Raw genomic sequence first — 19,546 nt, 5'->3', positions numbered from 1 at the left:
TTTTTGCTGCTTTTCTCTTGCACGTATGTATTTATATACTTATGCATATGACAATAAAGCCGACTTTGGTTCTTTCAGGCACTGCATTCCAGTGCAAGGCAGGGTAAAGACGGACTACAATTACCAGCTTCGGCTGCGTGTGTGTGTGTGTGTGTGTGTGTGTGTGTGTGTGTGTGTGTCTGTGTGTGTGTGTGTGTGTATGTGTGTGTGTATGTGTGTGTGTGTGAGTGTGTGAGTGTGTGTGTGTGTATGTGTGTGTGTGTGTGAGTGTGTGTGTATTGTGTGTGAGTGTGTGTGTGTGTGTGTGTGTGTGTGTGTGTGACGCACAGATTGACGTCAGAAGAGGCCCCGCCCCCGCCACGGGCTCGGGCTCCGCCTCCGCTGTGGAGCGCGCTGGCGCCTTTGGAACGCGGTGTATCGAGAGCTGAAAGGGGGAATTCCAATTGGAACGCGGTGCTGTCAGCGGCGGATACATTGTATCCGGAGAAGGGAATCCCCGGAGCACAGGGCAGCCGGCGAGGGACGAGGCTGCGTTCGTCGGCAGAGCAAGCCCCCCCTCCTTCCAGAACCCGGGGGCATTCGGGCAACGGTTTTCAGATACCCCCCCACCACAGCAACACTCCACGCCCCCACCTTCTCCCCCGCAAGTCTGTAACCCGAGCGGAAGCCGCCGCTAAGCTCCCACCTCCATGGAGTTGGAGAACATCGTAGCCAACACGGTGTTACTAAAAGCGAGGGAAGGTAAGGAACGAACGAACGAACGAGAGTTTTCCCTTCTGCAATGGGCGCCTTAAACTTTCTTTAGCAAAAGGCTGGTTTGACACCCCCTCCCCACCCCCCGCTGTCCGGAGTTCTCTGTGTACTGGGATCACGGGGGGTAAGGGTGAGAACCAGCAGACAAGGCAAACTGTCCCGCAGGTTAGGAGTGGTATGCGTGGACCCCGGAAATACAGCGCTGCCTGCGTGGGAAGGAGCTACTGCGGTTTGGTGGAGGGTGACAGGTCTCTGAATGTGCAACTTGGCCTCCTTCCTGTTTGTACGTTGCTTTTGTAATTTTGTGGAGGGAAGCGTGAATGTGTCCAATGTTGTCATTCAGCCCGTCTTCCCACCGTAGCCGGGAGAGAGAGAGAGAGAGCGAGCTGGGGGGTGGGGAGAAAACACCCCCGTGTTGGCGGTGCGATCCCAAACAGGTCACACGAAGAACCTGTGGCGTGGTGTTTCTAGTCGAGAGAAGAGTTACAACTAAGCGGTCACTGTTATTGGACGGTGTGGGAGGACACCTGTCCGCATTAAAAACTCCCAGGTGTGAGTTTCAGTCAGGAAAGGCAGCGTGCAGAATCCCCCTCCCCCCAAACAAAAAAAGCAGTGCAACATACATCAAAGTTGCTGGTGAACGCGATGGGTAGATACTGACAGGACTTGCAAGGTATTGATGACTTAAAATTCAGGCTGTGTTGGGTGTAATATTTTGCAAATTGCTGCACATTTGCTTCGCGGCTGTGGATCGATTCGATTCTTCCCAGCGATAAAATATATTTCTATTCCATAATTTATTAAGTTCACTTAAACTTTCAAGTCGCACCGCGAGAGTTGTGTTCCGTGGGACTGGAGTTTGCTATTGCCTGGTGCGCCTGCCGCCGGGATAGTTCCAACGTTTGTTTGAGTATTTTGACAGCAGAAACCATAAAGCGGTTCATATTAAGTGTTCATTGAGGCGTCAGAGAAAATTTCGTCTGATACAGGGTTGTCACCTATAATACAAGAAACTCACCAGATGCTGGACATCTCACACACAAAATGCTGGATTTCCTGCATCTGCAGAATCTTTGGACTCAGCGAGCAGGGAGGGAAGATAATCTATCTTCAGGTTAGGGTAGTTGCACAACTCGGAGAGAAACTTCTATAAGCCTTCTTCCCTTACCGCTCTGGGTGGGTGGAGGATGTTGGTGTTGGGCAGATAAAAACAGTGCATTTTGTAGCTGGTACCCTCTGCAGTACCGTTACCCCAGGCATTGACGGCAGCAATGAAGGTCTTCCATCTCTGGCGGTGTTCGGGGGCTTCCTCCATCGTGTCAGTAGCCTGGTTTCCACCACTGTCAATCATGTGAGTACCGGGTGGAGACTCGGGTATACCGTCACACTCAGATGTTCATTGCTGTTTTAGTCACAGTTTTGTTTTACCAGTCGGGGTTGCTAGAACTGAGCTGAACTCCCTCACCAGTGGGCCACTTTTAGTCTGGCCTCTACCCTTTGACCTGTTTGGTATGGGTGACTCTACCAAGAGCCGAAGCCTAAAGTCCTGACTCCAGCCAGCATAGCTCTCCCAGTCGTTGAGGCACGCAAGCCTCCAAACCACGCAAGGTTGTGGTCCTCTTGGAGGTCTGCAGACGGTGCTGGAGGTAAATGACAAAGAAGAGAGAACCTGCGGATGCTGGAAATCCAAGCAATACACACAAAATGCTGGAGGTGATGAGAGGTGCCAATTATTGGAATTTACTCTGATAAAAATAATTGCCTGTTGATTTTTTTTTTGGAAAGGGACTAAACTTCCTCTGTAACTACAAAGGAAGAAACTGACACAAAATAGATTTGGTTGTTCCCGATGTCCCAATAAATGGTCTTGCCCTGAACTGTTTATTCCCCTCCATAGATGCCATCTGATCGGCTGAGTTCTTCCAGCATGTACTGTGTGCAATATGGTTCTCTGGTGTTTGAGAATCATGCTGGATGCAAATGCACTGCTACATTTCCTGCATTATAAAGTAAGCCAGTTCATAAAAATACTCCTTCTCAGAAAGGTGCTGTAAGAGGACCGGTTGTTACGCAAGGTGCCATATCAGTGGATGTCAGTTTCTTTCAGTGTGTTGATACTCATTTCCTTTGAAGATGAGCCATTCTTTTTAGCTTTGTCTTAGTATGAGAAAGGTTCTGCCCTCAACAACACTAACATAATTGTTTTTTCTGAGTGGAGTGATTTTTTTTTAACCACTTTGCACCTTAAGAAAAGTGCGGTTGGAGAGAACTGACAGCTGAGAACGGATGCTTCTGGTTACAGCAGAGGCCATGTATTCTCACAGTGATGCAACAGTGAAGAGGTTCATAAACACAAGGGATTCTGCAGATGCCAGAAATCCAGAGTTTGTTCGTTCATTATGTGCCGTGTTGTATGATGTGGGCGATCATGATCTTTCCATGACCATAAATGTTTTTGGCAAATTTTTCTACAGAAGTGGTTTGCCATTACTTTCTTCTGGGCAGTGTCTTTGCAAGACGGGTGACCCCAGCCATTATCAATACTCTTCAGAGATCGTCTGCCTGGTGTCAGTGGTCACATAACCAGGACTTGTGATCTGCACCAGCTGCTCATACGGCCATCCACCACCTGCTCCCATGGCTTCACAGGACCCTGATTGGGGAGGGTGGGGATCTAAGCAGGTGCTACATCTTGCCCAAGGGTGACCCGCAGGCTAGCAGAGGCAAGGAGTGCGTTACACCTGCTTTGGTAGAGATGTAAATCCACCCAGTCCAGAGTAACACACAAGATGTTCAGTGGGTTAGGTAGCATCTATGGAGAGGATCAAGGAGTTGATGTTTTGGGTCGAGATCCTTCATCAGCAGTGGAAAGGAAGGGGAGGGGAGAACTAGAACAATTTGGTAGAAGAAGCTGAAGGAGGCTGATTGGCCCATTTTTTGCTGCTAGCTCTAGTTTTTCCAACTCCTTCCACTGTGTTCCTTTTCCCCTGTAACAATGGCAATCTTTCCATTTCAAATGTCCATACCAGGGGTTCCCTACCATTAACTGAGGGGGTCAGTGGACCCCAGGTTGGGAACCCCTGGACTATCACTGCCTTGGTAAAACAGCCAACTTGATCAAAGGTCCAACACACGCTGGACGTTCTATTTTTTTTCTCCCATGCCCCCATCCTCCATGAAACAAAAGACCGTAAGCACCTACCGCCAGGCTTAAGGACAACTTCTTCCCTGCTGTTATGTATGAGCCTGTTGAACAGTGCCCGAGTACAAAAGGATGGACCCTTGACCCCAGACTGCCTTACGGTTGTATTGTCCACCCGGACTGTACTTTCTCTGTTGCTGTTACAATTTATAATACACTCTGTATTTTTTAGCTCGTACTACCTCAATGCATTGTTTAATGAATTGATCTGTACGAACAGTATTCAAGACGAGATTTCAGTGCACTTTTTTACATGTGTCAATAATAAACCAATTCCAATATAAAAGCTACGGAATGTTTTTTACCACCCTTCTCTCAGGAAGCACAGACAAATCTTCACAATTCCATGCATAGGTTTTTGCTTCCTCTCAGGTCCTTGACAAATTCCCTTAGATCTGAGCTCGCATCTTGACCAGCCTGCTCTGGGTGGAGATGATTTCTTGCCACCTGCCGTAGTGAGGCTCCTGGTGGTCACCTCTGCCGAGTCCCTGCTGTATGAGGCACGATGCTGGCTCTCGTATTGCCCCGCACCACTGAACTCTCTTAATTCACACCCATGTATAGCTCTGCAAACTCGGTCACCTGTCACTCTTGTGCCCGTGAGCTTAGGGGTGGCAATTAATGGAAGTTCAAGAAATCGAGGTTCGTGCTATCAAGTTGGAGGCTACCCAGATGGAATGCAAGGCGTTACTTCTCCAACCTGAATGTGGCTTCATTGCAGAGGTAGAGGAGGCCATGGATGGGCACATCAAAATGGGAATGGGAAGTAAAATTGAAATAGGTGGCCACCAGGAGATGTCACTTTCCCTAGCATCTCCTCCACCATTCTCCATTCCTGTTTCCCTCGTTCATGTTATCTCCTTATCTGCCCATCACATCCCTCCAGCGTTCTTCCCCATTCCCTTTCTTCCATGGTCTTCTGTCCTCTCCTATCAGATTCCCCCTTCTCCAGCCCTTTATCTCTTTTACCAATCAACCGCCCAGCTCTGTCCTTCACCCTCTCCCAATCTCACCTATCACCTGCTAGCTTGTGCTACTTCCTCCCCCACCTCCGCCTTCCCACTGACTTCTCCCCTTCCTTTCCAGTCCTGATGATGAGTCTCAGCCCGAAAACTTGACTGTTTACTCTTCTCCATTGCTGCCTGACCTGCTGAGTTCCTGCAGCAGTTTCAGCGTGTTGCTTTGGATTTCTAGAATTTACAAATTTTCTTATGTTTGGAATACACTATTGAGACCCAACTTGTGATTTATGAGAGCTTAGTTTTCAACTTCCTTACCCTCATTTTCTGTTCACAAATCTTGTTCTTTTCTTTGGGTCTTTTTCAATTAATCTTGCAGTGTTCGAAGATTTCTCTATGTGTAAGGACATAAACATAGACTTAAGACTCAAGACTTAAGTTTATTTATCACGTGTACATTGAAGCAGCCCGCAAGTGTCGCCGCACATTCCAATGCCAACATAGCACGTCCGTAATGCTTGGCAGTGCATCACAAGACACAGTAAGCATCGACACAACAGCAAAACAAACTCTATTCTTCAGTCCCATTCTCCCTCTCCCTCTCCCTCTCCCTCTCCCTCTCCCTCTCCCTCTCCCTCTCCCTCTCCCTCTCCCTCTCCCTCTCCCTCTCCCTCTCCCTCTCCCTCTCCCTCTCCCTCTCCCTCTCCCTCTCCCTCTCCCTCTCCCTCTCCCTCTCCCTCTCCCTCTCCCTCTCCCTCTCCCTCTCCCTCTCCCTCTCCCTCTCCCTCTCCCTCTCCCTCTCCCTCTCCCTCTCCCTCTCCCTCTCCCTCTCCCTCTCCCTCTCCCTCTCCCTCTCCCTCTCCCTCTCCCTCTCCCTCTCCCTCTCCCTCTCCCTCTCCCTCTCCCTCTCCCTCTCCCTCTCCCTCTCCCTCTCCCTCTCCCTCTCCCTCTCCCTCTCCCTCTCCCTCTCCCTCTCCCTCTCCCTCTCCCTCTCCCTCTCCCTCTCCCTCTCCCTCTCCCTCTCCCTCTCCCTCTCCCTCTCCCTCTCCCTCTCCCTCTCCCTCTCCCTCTCCCTCTCCCTCTCCCTCTCCCTCTCCCTCTCCCTCTCCCTCTCCCTCTCCCTCTCCCTCTCCCTCTCCCTCTCCCTCTCCCTCTCCCTCTCCCTCTCCCTCTCCCTCTCCCTCTCCCTCTCCCTCTCCCTCTCCCTCTCCCTCTCCCTCTCCCTCTCCCTCTCCCTCTCCCTCTCCCTCTCCCTCTCCCTCTCCCTCTCCCTCTCCCTCTCCCTCTCCCTCTCCCTCTCCCTCTCCCTCTCCCTCTCCCTCTCCCTCTCCCTCTCCCTCTCCCTCTCCCTCTCCCTCTCCCTCTCCCTCTCCCTCTCCCTCTCCCTCTCCCTCTCCCTCTCCCTCTCCCTCTCCCTCTCCCCACAAGACATCCTGTCTACTTTGGTCACCAGCCTCAGATTTGGACTCAAGCATGTAGACAAGTTGTTCAGCCCATCAAGTATGCTCTGCCATTTAATAATAGCTGACTTATTTTTCCCTCTCAACCCCATTCTCCTGGCTTCTCCCGGTAACCTTCGATGCCCTCGCTAATCAAGAATCTATCAATCTCTACTTTAAATATTCCCAGTGACCTGGCCTGCAGAGCTGTCTGTGGCAATGAATTCCACAGATTTGCCACCCTCTGGCTAAAGAATCCTACGTCTTTCTCTTCCTGGCAACACCCATTTCGTTCATTTGCTCCATCTTGTGTTTTCTACAAAGTGTGCTGTTTCACAGTTCTGCCTTGAATGCAATATGCCTTTCCCTTTCATCAGCCTTCCTGCGCCCCATTGTCCCTGGCTGATACAGTTTTCAGAAACAGTCATAGACTGGTACAGCATAGGAACAGACTTTATCCTCCAAGCCTATGTAACCAATAAGCATCAATCTTTTATTTGTGCTATTTCCCCCATAAACACATTTTGAGTCTGAAGAAGGGTCTTGGTCTGAAATGTTGAATGTACTCTTTTCCACAGATGCTGCCTGACCTGCTGAGTTCCTCCAGCATTTTTGTCTGTCTTGTTTGGGATTTCCAGCATCTGCAGACTTCCTCGTCTTTCTTGTTCTCCCAGCATTCCCATCAACTCTCCCTCAGATTCTACCATTCACCTGCAGTCCAGGGGCAGTTTCCAGTGGCCGGTTAACCAACCGACTTGCACATTTTTTGGGGGGGCGGATTTGGGAGAGACTCCAAGCAGTCACAGAGAGGATGCAAACTCCACACAGGTCAGGATGGAACCAGGATCACCAGAGCAGCAAGAGCCAAGTGTTTGGGTAGTGGCATGAGTCCTGACGAAGGGTCTCGGCCCGAAAGGTCATCTGTTAATTCATTTCGGCCTAACCTACTGAGTTCCTGCAGCACTTTTTTGTCTGTGTTGATTCAGATAAGAGGGTTGTGTTAATTGCCCTGCAGCAATCCGGGCAACTATGGGTTTCAGAAATTTGCAACACTTTAAATAATTTCAGGGAGCGCTCAAAATGCTGGAGGAGCTCAGCAGGTCAGGCAGCATGTATGGAAAAGAGTAAACAGTCGACATTTCGGGTTGAGACCCCTCATCAGGACTGGGGAGTTCAGGGAAGCTTGCCATTAGCAAAATTATTTGAACATTCAGAGGTCTCCCTCTGTAGATATGCAATTCAAAGGAAGCATTGTCAATCCAAAGTATTGAAGTAAAAGTGAAAAAGGCGAATGGTATGCTGGCATTTATAGCGAGAGGATTCGAGTACAGGAGCAGGGAGGTACTACTGCAGTTGTACAAGGCCTTGGTGAGACCACACCTGGAGTATTGTGTGCAGTTTTGGTCCCCTAATCTGAGGAAAGACATCTTTGCCATAGAGGGAGTACAAAGAAGGTTCACCAGATTGATTCCTGGGATGGCAGGTCTTTCATATGAAGAAAGACTGGATGAACTGGGCTTGTACTCGTTGGAATTTAGAAGATTGAGGGGGGATCTGATTGAAACGTATAAGATCCTAAAGGGATTGGACAGGCTAGATGCGGGAAGATTGTTCCCGATGTTGGGGAGGTCCAGAACGAGGGGTCACAGTTTGAGGATAGAGGGGAAGCCTTTTAGGACCGAGATTAGGAAAAACTTCTTCACACAGAGAGTGGTGAATCTGTGGAATTCTCTGCCACAGCAAACTGTTGAGGCCAGTTCATTGGCTATGTTTAAGAGGGAGTTGTGGCTACAGGGGTCAGGGGGTATGGAGGGAAGGCTGGGTTCTGAGTTGGATGATCAGTCATGATCATAATAAATGGCGGTGCAGGCTCGAAGGGCCGAATGGCCTACTCCTGCACCTATTTTCTATGTTTCTAAACCAAGTCATTGTAACTATTGAAACTGTATTCAGTTATCTACTGTTACCATTGATCTTAAGGATATAAAAATGTGATAGACTTTGGGTTTGTGAGCCTTCACCGAGAATGCCTCTACAATGAAGCTTGCTTGTTATACTGAATAAAGACATCTATTTTACCAGGAGGAGAAACGTCTCTACCAAAGGAGGTGTAAGGCAGTCCTTCCCTTAGTTAGCCTGCAGGTCACGCTTGGGCACGGTGCAGTACCTGCGTAGCCCCCCTTTAATCAGGGGTTACGTGAAGCCACAGGATCAGGTGGTGGATGGTCGTACGGGCAGCTGGTGCATATCACAAATCCTGGTTATGTGACCACCGATGCCAGGCAGTCTCCGAAGAGTATTGATCATGGTCACCCGTCTTGTAAAGATACTGCCCAGAAGAAGGCAATGGCCGACAACTTCTGCAGAAAAGAACAATCACAGTCATGGAAAGACCATATTCGCCCACGTCATATGACATGGCCCATAACAAACTTAACAGTAGTAAGTCCCTGGAATGTGCTGCCGGGAAAGTGGTAGAAGCAAATACAATGGTGATGTTTCAGAAGCATTTAGACAGACACATCAACAGGCAGGGAACAGGGGTATAGACCTGGCAAATGGCATTAGTTTAGTTTGCTTTTGTGGTCAGCATAGACTGGATGGACTGAAGGACTCTTCTGATCTGACATTCTAACGCAAAGATTCCCACCCTGGGATCCACGGACCCCTCAGTTAATAAGTGTTCATGGCATTAAAAAGGTCTGGAACCCCTGTTCTAAAGTAACCTGACTCTTGGCAACTATTTGCTGTTGCAACCGAAGAGGTTGAAGGGAAGTAGGTGTCGGGGGGGGGGGGGACTGAACCGGGCAGAATGTGGTCTGTCCCCGAAATCCCCCCTCCCCCGTGTCCTGAGGGTAGACCATCTGTATCAGCAGTGGAACTGGAGGAAGCTTGGTGTGTGAGTGACAGGTAGCGGAGGCTGTCTTAGGAGTTTGGCTGGACCAATTTGGTCAAGTCAGCTATTTTTAAATAAAATTGAAATTTACTGTTACACAGCATAGGAATTCAGATTGCGCAGGTTCCCCAGATGGTTAGTGTCATTGGTGAGACCACAGTAGAAAGAATGCTGCAGGTAGACAGCCAGAATTTGATAGACTTTGCAATACTTTGCTAGCCATGAGTTCGTGGTTGGACAGCAGTGAGAGTTGGACACTTTGCATGCATAGTTTTAGGTGACGTGCGGCGATTTGTCAGGTCACCTAAAACTTTGAACTCCTATAGACTCACAGCAGACCGTATTCTAAACCAGTTGCATCGTGATGTGGTTTGGAAACACCAATGCCAAAGAACCGAAATATCTGCAGAAAGTGGTGGAAGTATCCCTGTCCATTGGGAAAGCTCTCCCCATCATTGAGCACGTCTACAGGGAGCATTGCCTCAGGTCAGCATCTGTCATCCAGGCCACTCTCTTCTGGTTACTGCCACCGGGCAGGAGCCTTGGGTCCCATACCACCAGGATCAGGAGCAGTTATTACTGTACTACCATCAAGCTCTTGAACCAGCGTGGATAACTTCAGTTACCTCAACTCTGAGCTGATTTCACAACCTGCAAACTCACTTTCATGGGCTCTACAACTCATGTTCTCAGCGTTATTTATTATTTGCACAGCTTTGCACACTGGCAAGAGTAGCTTTGTACGTAATTTTGAGATTAGATGATAAAATGGGATTCTTTGACATCTTCACACTATCCTTCTGAAATTCAACTACCCATTAACACTTTCTTCAGTGTGATTGAAAACAAGGAAAACCAAAAGAGCATAAGACATGGGAGCAGAATTAGGCCATTTGGCCAATTGAGTCTTTTCTGCTATTCCCTCTCAGCCCCATTCTCCTGCCTTCTCCCCATAACCGTTCACGTCCTGACTAATCAAGAACCCTATCACCATTCTCTTTAAATACACCTAATGACTTGGCTTCCACAGCAGCCTGTGGAAACAAATCCCACAGATTTGCCACCCTCTGGCTAAAGTAATTCCTTCTCATCTCTGTTCTAAATGGACGTCCTTCTTTTCTAAGGCTGTGCCCTCTGCTCCTAGACTCCCTCACCTTAGGAAACATCTTCTCCACATGCACTCTATTACTCTATTGAGGCATTTCAACATTCGATAGGTTTCAGTGAGATTCCCCCTTCGCTCTTCTAAGTTCCAGAGAGTTAAAAACCCAGAGCCATCAATTGCTCCTCATACGATAAGCCTTTCATTCCTGGAATCATTCAGGGTCTTGCCCTGAAATGTCAACTCTTAATTCCTCTCCATAGATTCTGCTTAACCTGCTTGGTTCCTCCAGCATTTTGTGCATGCATTGCTCTGAATTTCCAGCATCTGCAGAATCTCTTTTGTTTATGTCCTACTCAACAATGTGTAATATTCAGACCCTAAAGTACAGAGAAAGGCAAAGTTGGCCTTGGAAGTAAATTTGTGGTGGTGATTACACAGTGGTTCGTCCATGGTTATTAAAAATAAAGTGGTAAAGTAATTCCATCAAGAGGACCACAACCTTGTTGTGGTTTGGAGGCGTGCATACCTCAATGACCTGGAAAGCTATGTTGGTTGGTGTCAGGGCTTCATGCCTTGACGTTTGATAGGGTAACCCAAGCCAAACAGGTCAAAGGGTAGAGGCCAGACTGAGTGGTCCACCGGTCCTCCAGGTTCAGGGTTTCAGCTCAGGGCTAACAACCCTGACAGGTAAAACAAAATTATTACGGAAACAGCAATGAAGAATCCTTCTATGTCTGAGTGCATCAATTCCTGAGTGTCCACCTGCGACTTGCACGGCTAACGGTAGTGAAAACCGAGTGGAGGCTACCGACACGATAAAGGAAGCCCTGAACTGCCAGAGGTGGATGATTTCATTGCTGCCCTAAATGCCAGCAGCATAATGGGCAGCTGGAGAAAAGTAATTATTCTGAGCTGTTCTAAAGCCCGTTTGATCAAGGATTGTGTTCCTGTCAAGAGCCCAAAGTATTTGTATCAATTGCCGCTGGCAAGAGTTCAGCTGGTTCGACTTGCATGTAATTCTGAGATTAGTCTGCTCAGGTGACATGATAGAATGTTCTGACATCTTCACGTTATCCTTCTGAAATTCAACTATCCATTAACCCCTTCTTCAACCAGTGCAGATGTGATTGAAACCCAGGATAACCAAAAGGGTGTAGATTGCATCCAATCACATTACATAAACTTTTCTGGGGAAAAAGTTCAATGGTTCCATTCTGATATCAGAGAATGTATAAAATATACAACCTAAAGTGCTTACTCTCCGCAGACATCCTCGAAACAGAAGAAAAATGCCCAAGAATGAATAACTGAAAAGCTTAAGAACCCCAAAGCGCCCTGTCCTGCTCCCATGCATAAACAGCATCAGCCCTCCCTCGCGGAATAACCAAATAACCCAAAAAACAAATGCCTAAAAATCTTAGCAAGCCAGTGGAAAGATTCGCAGATATGAAATGTTGACTATTCTTTCCACTAGCTGACCTGAGTTTTTATAGCATTTCCTGTTTTTGCGATGGCGCCTCTCCCCGTCCACTCTATTTCGACCTTTCAATGATCAATAGGTTTAATTGAGATCCAGCCCCTCCCCCCACCCCTCGTTCTTCTAAACTCCAGCAAGTACAGGCCCAGAGGCAACAAGTACTGCTTGTACATTAACCCTTTCGTTCCTGGCCCCTCTCTGTCCATGGAATGAGTCCTACACCTGCGACAGGGAAGAAGGGAGTGATCGGGGGGAAAAGGGTATTATTTCACCGTGCTGGTTGTCCAGTTGAAGGGGAGTGTGTTACCTTGATGTTATAAAACTATTGAATAGTCCCCTAGTATGAGAAGATGGAATCTTGACCTCATAATCCACCATGTTATAGCTTTACACCTTAGGCACGGTACTTCTGTTTAACTGTAACACTTTGTTCTGAATTCTGCTGTTGTTTTCCCTTGTGCTACCTCACTGCGATGTGGGAATGCAATGATCTGTACACCTGGTATGCAAAACATAGCTTCTCTGCGTACCTCGGTGGCAAGCATAAGCCAACTTGTCGATTTCTTCCGTGGGCACGCTGCCGCAAGATGCGGCTCAATTTGATTGAGCTCTGGCAAAAGAGCCTCATGGTAGCACAGCTGTCAGCGAAGCAGCGGTACACCTTGGAGGCGTCGGAGTTCCGCGATCACTGTCTGTGGGGATTTTGTACATTCCCCCCGTGACTGCGTGGGTTTCCTCTGAGTGCTCTGTTTTCCTCTCACTTTCCGAGGTTAGGAGGTTAATTGGTCATTGCAAATTGTCCTCTGACCAGGCTGGGGTTAAATAGTCGGGTCGCTGGGCAGCGCGGCTCATTCGACCAGAGGGGCCTGTTCGCCTCTGGTTCTCTAAGTAAATAAAATGAATAAATATTGGAACAAAGTGCAAAGTGACCATCAGTGGTGGTATGAATGTTGAGAACAATCTGCCAGTGAGACAATGTTCTGTGTCGCCTGTGTGAAATAATCCAACAACGGAGCCTGCTTTGATGTGGTTGAAGAGATCCACACCATCACGGACAAATTGAATGCAGACCAGGGACGCTCTCTGCAGACCAGGGGATACGGTGGTATAGCGTTTAGCATAACGCTTTACAGTATCCCTGAACCGGGTTCATTTCCTGCGTCTGTCTGTATATTCTCCCCAGGACCGCACAAGTTTCCTCTGGGGGCTCTGGTCTTCTCCCGTATTCCAACGATGTGCATGTTACGGTTACTAAGTTGGGGGCATGCCATGTTGGCACAGGAAGCGTGGTGACACTTTTGTAGACTGCTTACAGACGACGCTGGAATTGAACTCCTGAGCTCCGATGTCCCGCATTGTAATAGCACCGCACTGGCCGTTTCTCTACCGTGGCAACACTCACAACACGCTGGAGGAACTCAGCAGGTCGGGCAGTATCCGTGGAAAAGATCGGTCAACGTTTTGGGCCGGAACCCAGGACGAAGGGTTCCAGCCCGAAACGTCGACCGATCTTTTCCACAGATGCTGCCCAACCTGCTGAGTTCCTCCAGTGTGTTATGAGTGTTGCTTTGACCCCAGCATCTGCGGAGTATTTTGTGTTTACGACTCTACCGTGGCATCCTTAATTGTGCAGCCTCTTGCAACAGCATGCCCCCAAAATAAATAGGCTTATTGTTGCCGCAGAGCATCCTCGGACTGTGTTGGTTGTTGACGCAAGCAGTGCGTTCCACTGTCCATCTCAAAATACATGTGACATTTGAACCTTTGTTCTGTCACTCAAAGGCAAAATTACCAGATGGACTAAGAATGATCACCTTTAATCCCTGTTGTAAGCGTGTGGGCTTTGAGGTTTTGAACGTTTCATCGCCTGCTATCTGTGAGCACAGCAGTGCAGCGGGTGTGGATTTGCACTCCGCATTTTGCAAGCTGTATTTATAGCTTCTCTCAATGCACGTTTCAGTCGTCCCATTGTACTGGGTGTGGAAGTTTGCTGGCTGGTAATTGGCTGCAGGCTTTGCTTGTTCTCTGCTTGTGCACTTCGTGGGATCTGGGATATTCTGTTCGAAGGGTGAGATGAAACGGAGTGTGCTGAGGCTTATGTGGAACATTACTACTGCTGTGGACTTGTGGCTAAGTGGCCTCTTGTTTGGGTTATGCAAATTCAGGAACAGTTATTACCCTTCAACCATCAGGCTCCTGAACCAGCGTGGTCAGTAAGATCAAAGAGCTGATTGTGGACTTTAGGAAGGGTAGGTCGAGGGAACACAAACCAATCCTCACAGAGGGATCAGAAGTGGAGAGAGTGAGCAATTTCAAGTTCTTGGGTGTCAATATCTCTGAGGATCTAACCTGGGCCTAATGTATTGATGCAGCTACAAAGAAGTCAAGGCAACGGCTGTATTTCATTAGGAGTTTGAGGAGATTTGGTTTGTCAACTAAAACACTCTGAAATTTCTTCATGAAGAACATTCTGACTGGCTACATCACCATCGGGTATGGCGGGGTGGGGTTACTGCACACGATCGAAGTAAGTTGCAGAAACTTGTAAAATTAGTCAGCTCCATCATGGGTACTAGCCTCCATAGTATCCAAGGCATCTTGAAGGAGCAGTGGCTTAGGAAGGTGGCGTCCATTGTTAAGGATACCTACATGAAGAACATCCCCTCTTCACACTGTTACCTTCAGGAAGGAGGTACAGAAGCCTGTAAGCACACACTCAGCGATTCAGGAACAGCTTCTTCCCCTCTGCAATCTGGTTTCTGAATAGATGTTGATCCCATGAACACTACCTCACTAATTTGTTATTTTGTACTTCTTATTTTAACTTAACTATTTCATAGACTTGTATATACCTTCTGTAACTCAGTTCTATTCTCTATAATTATCATGTATTTCATTGTACTGCTGCTGTAAGGGCTCACAAATTTCATGACATATGCTGGAGATTTTAAACCTGATTCTGATAACATCACTCACCTCAACACTGAACTGGTTCCACAACCTATGGACTCACTTTCAAGGACTCTACAACTTATGTTCTTATTCTTATTTGTTTGTTTATTTACAGAGTCATAGAAAAGTGCAGCACAGAAACAGGCCCTTTGGCCCATCTAGTCCATGCTGAGCCTTTTAAACTGCCTACTCCCATTAGCCTGAACTCGGACCATACCCCTACCAACCATGTACCTATCCAGACTTCTCTTAAAGGTTGAAGTCAAACTCACATGCACCGCTTGCACTGGCAGCTTGTTATTTATTATTATTAATTGTTTCATTTTGTATTTGCACAGTTTGTCAGTCTTTGTAGTTTTCCATTGATTCTATACTGCTTCTTTGTTCTACTGTGAATACTTGCCAGAAAAATGAATCTCAGGGCAGTATTTGCTGATAGATGGATAAAAAATATATTTGAACTTTGAACTAGAAATTTTTATTCGTAACAAGGTGCAAGGCTAGAATTTATTCCCACCAGTATTTGCCCTTGAGGTGGTGATCAGCAGCCTTGAAATGCTGTGGTGATTGTAGTAGGACTTTTTCCCACAATGCTGTTTGGTAGGGTGTTTTTGGATAATAAATCATGACAAAGAAGGAGTGGTGATTGTACTTCCAAGTCTTAGGACCGTAAGGAACCTGTTGGTCACCAGAGATGGTGGATTTGTCAATGAAACATAATTTTTGGATTGATGCCAAGGGTTGAATTGGAAGTTAAGGCCTATTGGCCAGGGTGACAACCTAGCATCATGTATCTGAGTCTGCTGGAGGCCAGGGAAGCCGGCCTTGAGGTTAGAGACCTGTGTGTGTGTGTGTGTGTGTGTGTGTTAGGACCAGGGCCGTTTCCCATGGTGGGAGAGTCTAAGACCAGAAGACACAGTCTCGGAATAGGGGACGTTCTTTTAGAATGGAGATGAGGAGGAATTTCTTTAGCCAGAGAATGATGAATCTCTGGAATTCATTGCAACAGGCAGCTGTGGAGGCCAAATCATTGGGAATATTTAAGGCAGAGGGTGATAGATTCTTGATTAGTCAGGGCGTGAAGGGATACGGGGAGAAGGTGGGAGACTGGGGCTGAGAGGGGAAAATGGTGAAATGCTGGAGCAGACTCAATGGGCCACATGGCCTAATCCTGCTTCCATATCTCACTGTCTTGTGGCTGATTTTGCTACTGCCATTTTGTTGCTTGTGTGCTGTGTTGCTCTACCAAGCATTGTGAGCATGGTATGTCGGCACTGGAATGTGTCGCGACACTTGTGGGCTGCCCCCGGCACAGCCTTGGGTGTGTTAGTTTTAATAATGCAAACGATGCATTATCATCTATTGAAACGACAAATAATCTTGAATCTTGTTTGTGTGATGTGACACGGAGGTGATGGGTGGGCTATCATCAAGTGATCTGCTCCAACCTGGGTGGAGAGAACCTGATGGTAAGAGCTAATGTCAACCAGGCAAGTGGACTCCTAAAGCACTCTGCAATCCATTGGATCCAACTGAAAGCCAGCAGGCAAGTTGTACACAGCAATCTGCCTCCAAAGCTGAGCTGATGGAGGGAATTCCATTTTGAGAAGATTAGAATACAAAAACAATAATGTAATGCTGAAGCTTTATAAGGTATTGGCCAGACTGTATTTGGCCCCTCAACTAAAAAAGCATGTGCTGGCATTGGAAAGGGTCCAGGACCTGGGAATGAAAGATCAGTGTAGAGTGTATGATTTCTCTGGTCCTGCACTTTCTGGAATTTAGAAGAATGAAGAAGGACCTCTTCGGAATCTGTTGAATATTGAAAGGCCTAGGTAGAGTGGACATGGAGAGATGTCAAGGTGCTGGGATGAACAATAGTTTTTGATGGACTATAGTGGGCACGTGGCCAAGTGGTTAAGGCATTGGACTAGCGACCTGAAGGTCGTGAGTTCGAGCCCCAGCTGAGGGAACGTGTTGGGTCCTTGAGCAAGGCGCTTAATCACACATTGCTCTGCGACGACACTGGTGCCAAGCTGTATGGGTACTAATGCCCTTCCCTTGGACAACATCGGTGTCGTGGAGAGGGGAGACTTGCAGCATGGGCAACTGCCAGTCTTCCATACAACCTTGCCCAGGCCTGCGCCCTGGAGAGTGAAGACTTTCCAGGCGCAGATCCATGGTCTCGCAAGACTAACGGATGCCTTTTTAGTTCATAGTCTTTGAGGGCTTGCTATTGCTTGCGTGGTGTGTGGTGGTGGGGTGGGTGCTGATGCATTTTGTGGAACAAGTGGGAGATGGGAGGATTGATGCTTTACTGCAGCTTGTGTGTGGGAGGGGGGTTTTGAGGTTCTAAAACTCTCTGTCGTTGATTCTTTGTATTTTTTTGTTTGTTTCTGTCTGTGAAGAGTAAGGATTTCAGATGCGTACTCTATACATTCTGTGGCATTAAATTGAATAATTGATGTTTCCAATAGTGTGAGAGTCTAAGACTAGAGGGCATAGTCTCAGAATAGAAGAATGCCTTTCTGGAGCAGAGAGAAGGGATTTCTTTAGCCAGAGAATGGTGAATCTGTAGAATTGATTGCTGCTGTGACGGCCAGGTCACTGGGTACATTTAAAGAGGAGATTGTTTAGTAAGGCATCAAAGATGACAGAGGGAAGACAAGGCAATAGGGTTAAGAGGGAAAATAAATCAGCCATGATCGAATGACTTAAGTTCTGCTTCTATGTCTTAAGTTCTTGCGGTCTACTACAGTTTCCATCATACAGCAAGTCCCACACCATCATGTTTAAGCACAGCTACCTCCCTTCCGCCATTCATTTCACAAACCAAGCTACACAGCCTTAATCTCTACCTCAGCAAAACAACTCTATGATGACTCTGCACTGCAATAGATAGTGTTTTTTATTTTATTTTTCTACTTGTATTCTTTCTTGGAGAAAAAAAGTGTGTAGTTAATGTATAAACTCTTCACGGGCTTCCAGCCGGGTACAAGTGTTGATTATAACTGACGTTTCGATGACAAGCTGTGTGATCTCCATTGGTCAGTGACTCCTTGCAAGTTGCCGAGATTGGAGAGCACTCGACCCAAACAGTACCGTGAGTGTAAGAATGAAAATTTCACGGTTTATTCTTGTAAATATTTTTATATTATTCAAGTTCAAGATTATTGTCATCAAACCATACACATGAAATGCCATTCCTTTGGGGCCAAGGTACAAATTTCTACAGCTGTACCATGGAAAGCATTCAAACTGGCTGCATCACTATCTGGTGTGTGGCGGCGGGGGGGGGGCGGGAAGGCTACTGCACAGGATCGAAATAAACTGCAAAGAGTTGGAAACTCCATCATGGACACCAGCCTCAGTAATATTTAGGAATCTTCGAGGAGTGATGCCTCAAAAAGGTGGCGTCCGTCATTAAGGACCCCCACCACCCAGGACATGCCCTCTTATTGCTACCATCAGGAAGGAGGTACAGGAGCCTGAAGACACACACTCAACGATTCAGGAACAGCTTCTTCCCCTCAGCTACCAGATGGACATTGAACCCATGAACACTACCTCACCACTTCTTTTTTGCATTACTTATTTAATTTTTAAAATATATATATTTGCTGTAATTCAGTTTTTATTATGTGTTAGAATGTATTGCTGCCACATTACAAGTAATTTTATGACATATGTCAATGATATTAAATCTGTTTCCTAATTCCCTATCCTTGAGGGTTCTGGGGGATAAATTATTGGAGAAAGGATATGATCAACGATTCAGGAACAGCTTCTTCCCCTCTGCCATCTGATTTTTACTACTTTTTTATTTTTATTTTTGCACTATCTGTTTAATTTAACTATTCGATATCATCTTCTTCTTCATGTGCCTTGTGCATTACACACTTGGGTGATCATGGCTTTCCACATCGAACGATCCCATGCAGCGTCAATAATATCTCTCATACTTAGATCTGTGAGTTCTTTCACAGTGTCCATATTTTTTTTTTCTTTGCCTTCCTCTTCCGTGTTTCCCAGGCATACGGCCTTGTCATGTAAGGCATTCTGTTTCTCCGTTTCTGATGACATGGCCCAGGAATATATACTTAGTTCAGTTTTTTCCTCTATTTTTACGTATTGCGTTGTACTGCTGCTGCAAAGAGAACAAATTTCATGACATATGGGGGGTGATTTTAATTTTGATTCTGAAAACACGGTACATGTAGTCACACACAGCACATATAGTTATGATCCAACAGACAGTCACAAAATAATATTAGCACATGTCCCTAAAAAAAAATTAGCACATGTCCCTGATTGACATGGCCTGAAGGTTGACAGATTGCCATGATGTGTGAGCTGCATGTTTATAGAAACATAGAAAACCTACAGCACAATACAGGCCCTTCGGCCCACAAAGTTGTGCCGAACATGTCCCTACCTTAGAAATTACTAGGCCTACCTATAGCCCTCTATTTTTCTAAGCTCCATGTACCTATCCAAAAGTCTCTTAAAAGACCCTATTGTATCCGCCTCCACCACCGTCGCTGGCAGCCCATTCCACGCACTCACCACTCTCTGAGTAAAAAAAAAACTTACCTGGACATCTCCTCTGTACCTACTCCCCAGCATCTTAAACCTGGCTCGTGGAGGGAAGGGAAGCCCCTTTGGTAGAGACGTATCTCCACCCAGTCACCCCAGAGGGTGATAGATTCCTGAATATAAGACGATTTGAGGGAGAGGACAAGGGGACCTGGCTGAGCCATGCC

General features: G+C 47.0%; 1 protein-coding gene across 1 annotated transcript in view; it reads left to right on the top strand.

The window, feature by feature from the left end:
* The first annotated feature begins 356 nt into the window (after window positions 1-356).
* The window catches only part of LOC134351039 (G protein-coupled receptor kinase 5-like), a 227,338-nt gene continuing 208,148 nt past the window's right edge, over window positions 357-19,546 (top strand). The window contains exon 1 of the mRNA XM_063057030.1: window positions 357-741. Within this exon, the coding sequence (XP_062913100.1) occupies window positions 690-741 (52 nt within the window). The 5' untranslated portion in view covers window positions 357-689. The remainder of the gene's footprint in view (window positions 742-19,546) is intronic.

The sequence above is a fragment of the Mobula hypostoma genome, chromosome 8, assembly GCF_963921235.1.
Source record: "Mobula hypostoma chromosome 8, sMobHyp1.1, whole genome shotgun sequence".
NCBI classification, from domain to species: Eukaryota; Metazoa; Chordata; class Chondrichthyes; order Myliobatiformes; family Myliobatidae; genus Mobula; species Mobula hypostoma.
The sequence above is the reverse complement of the archived record's forward strand: the minus strand, read 5'-3'. Positions and strand labels throughout refer to the sequence as shown.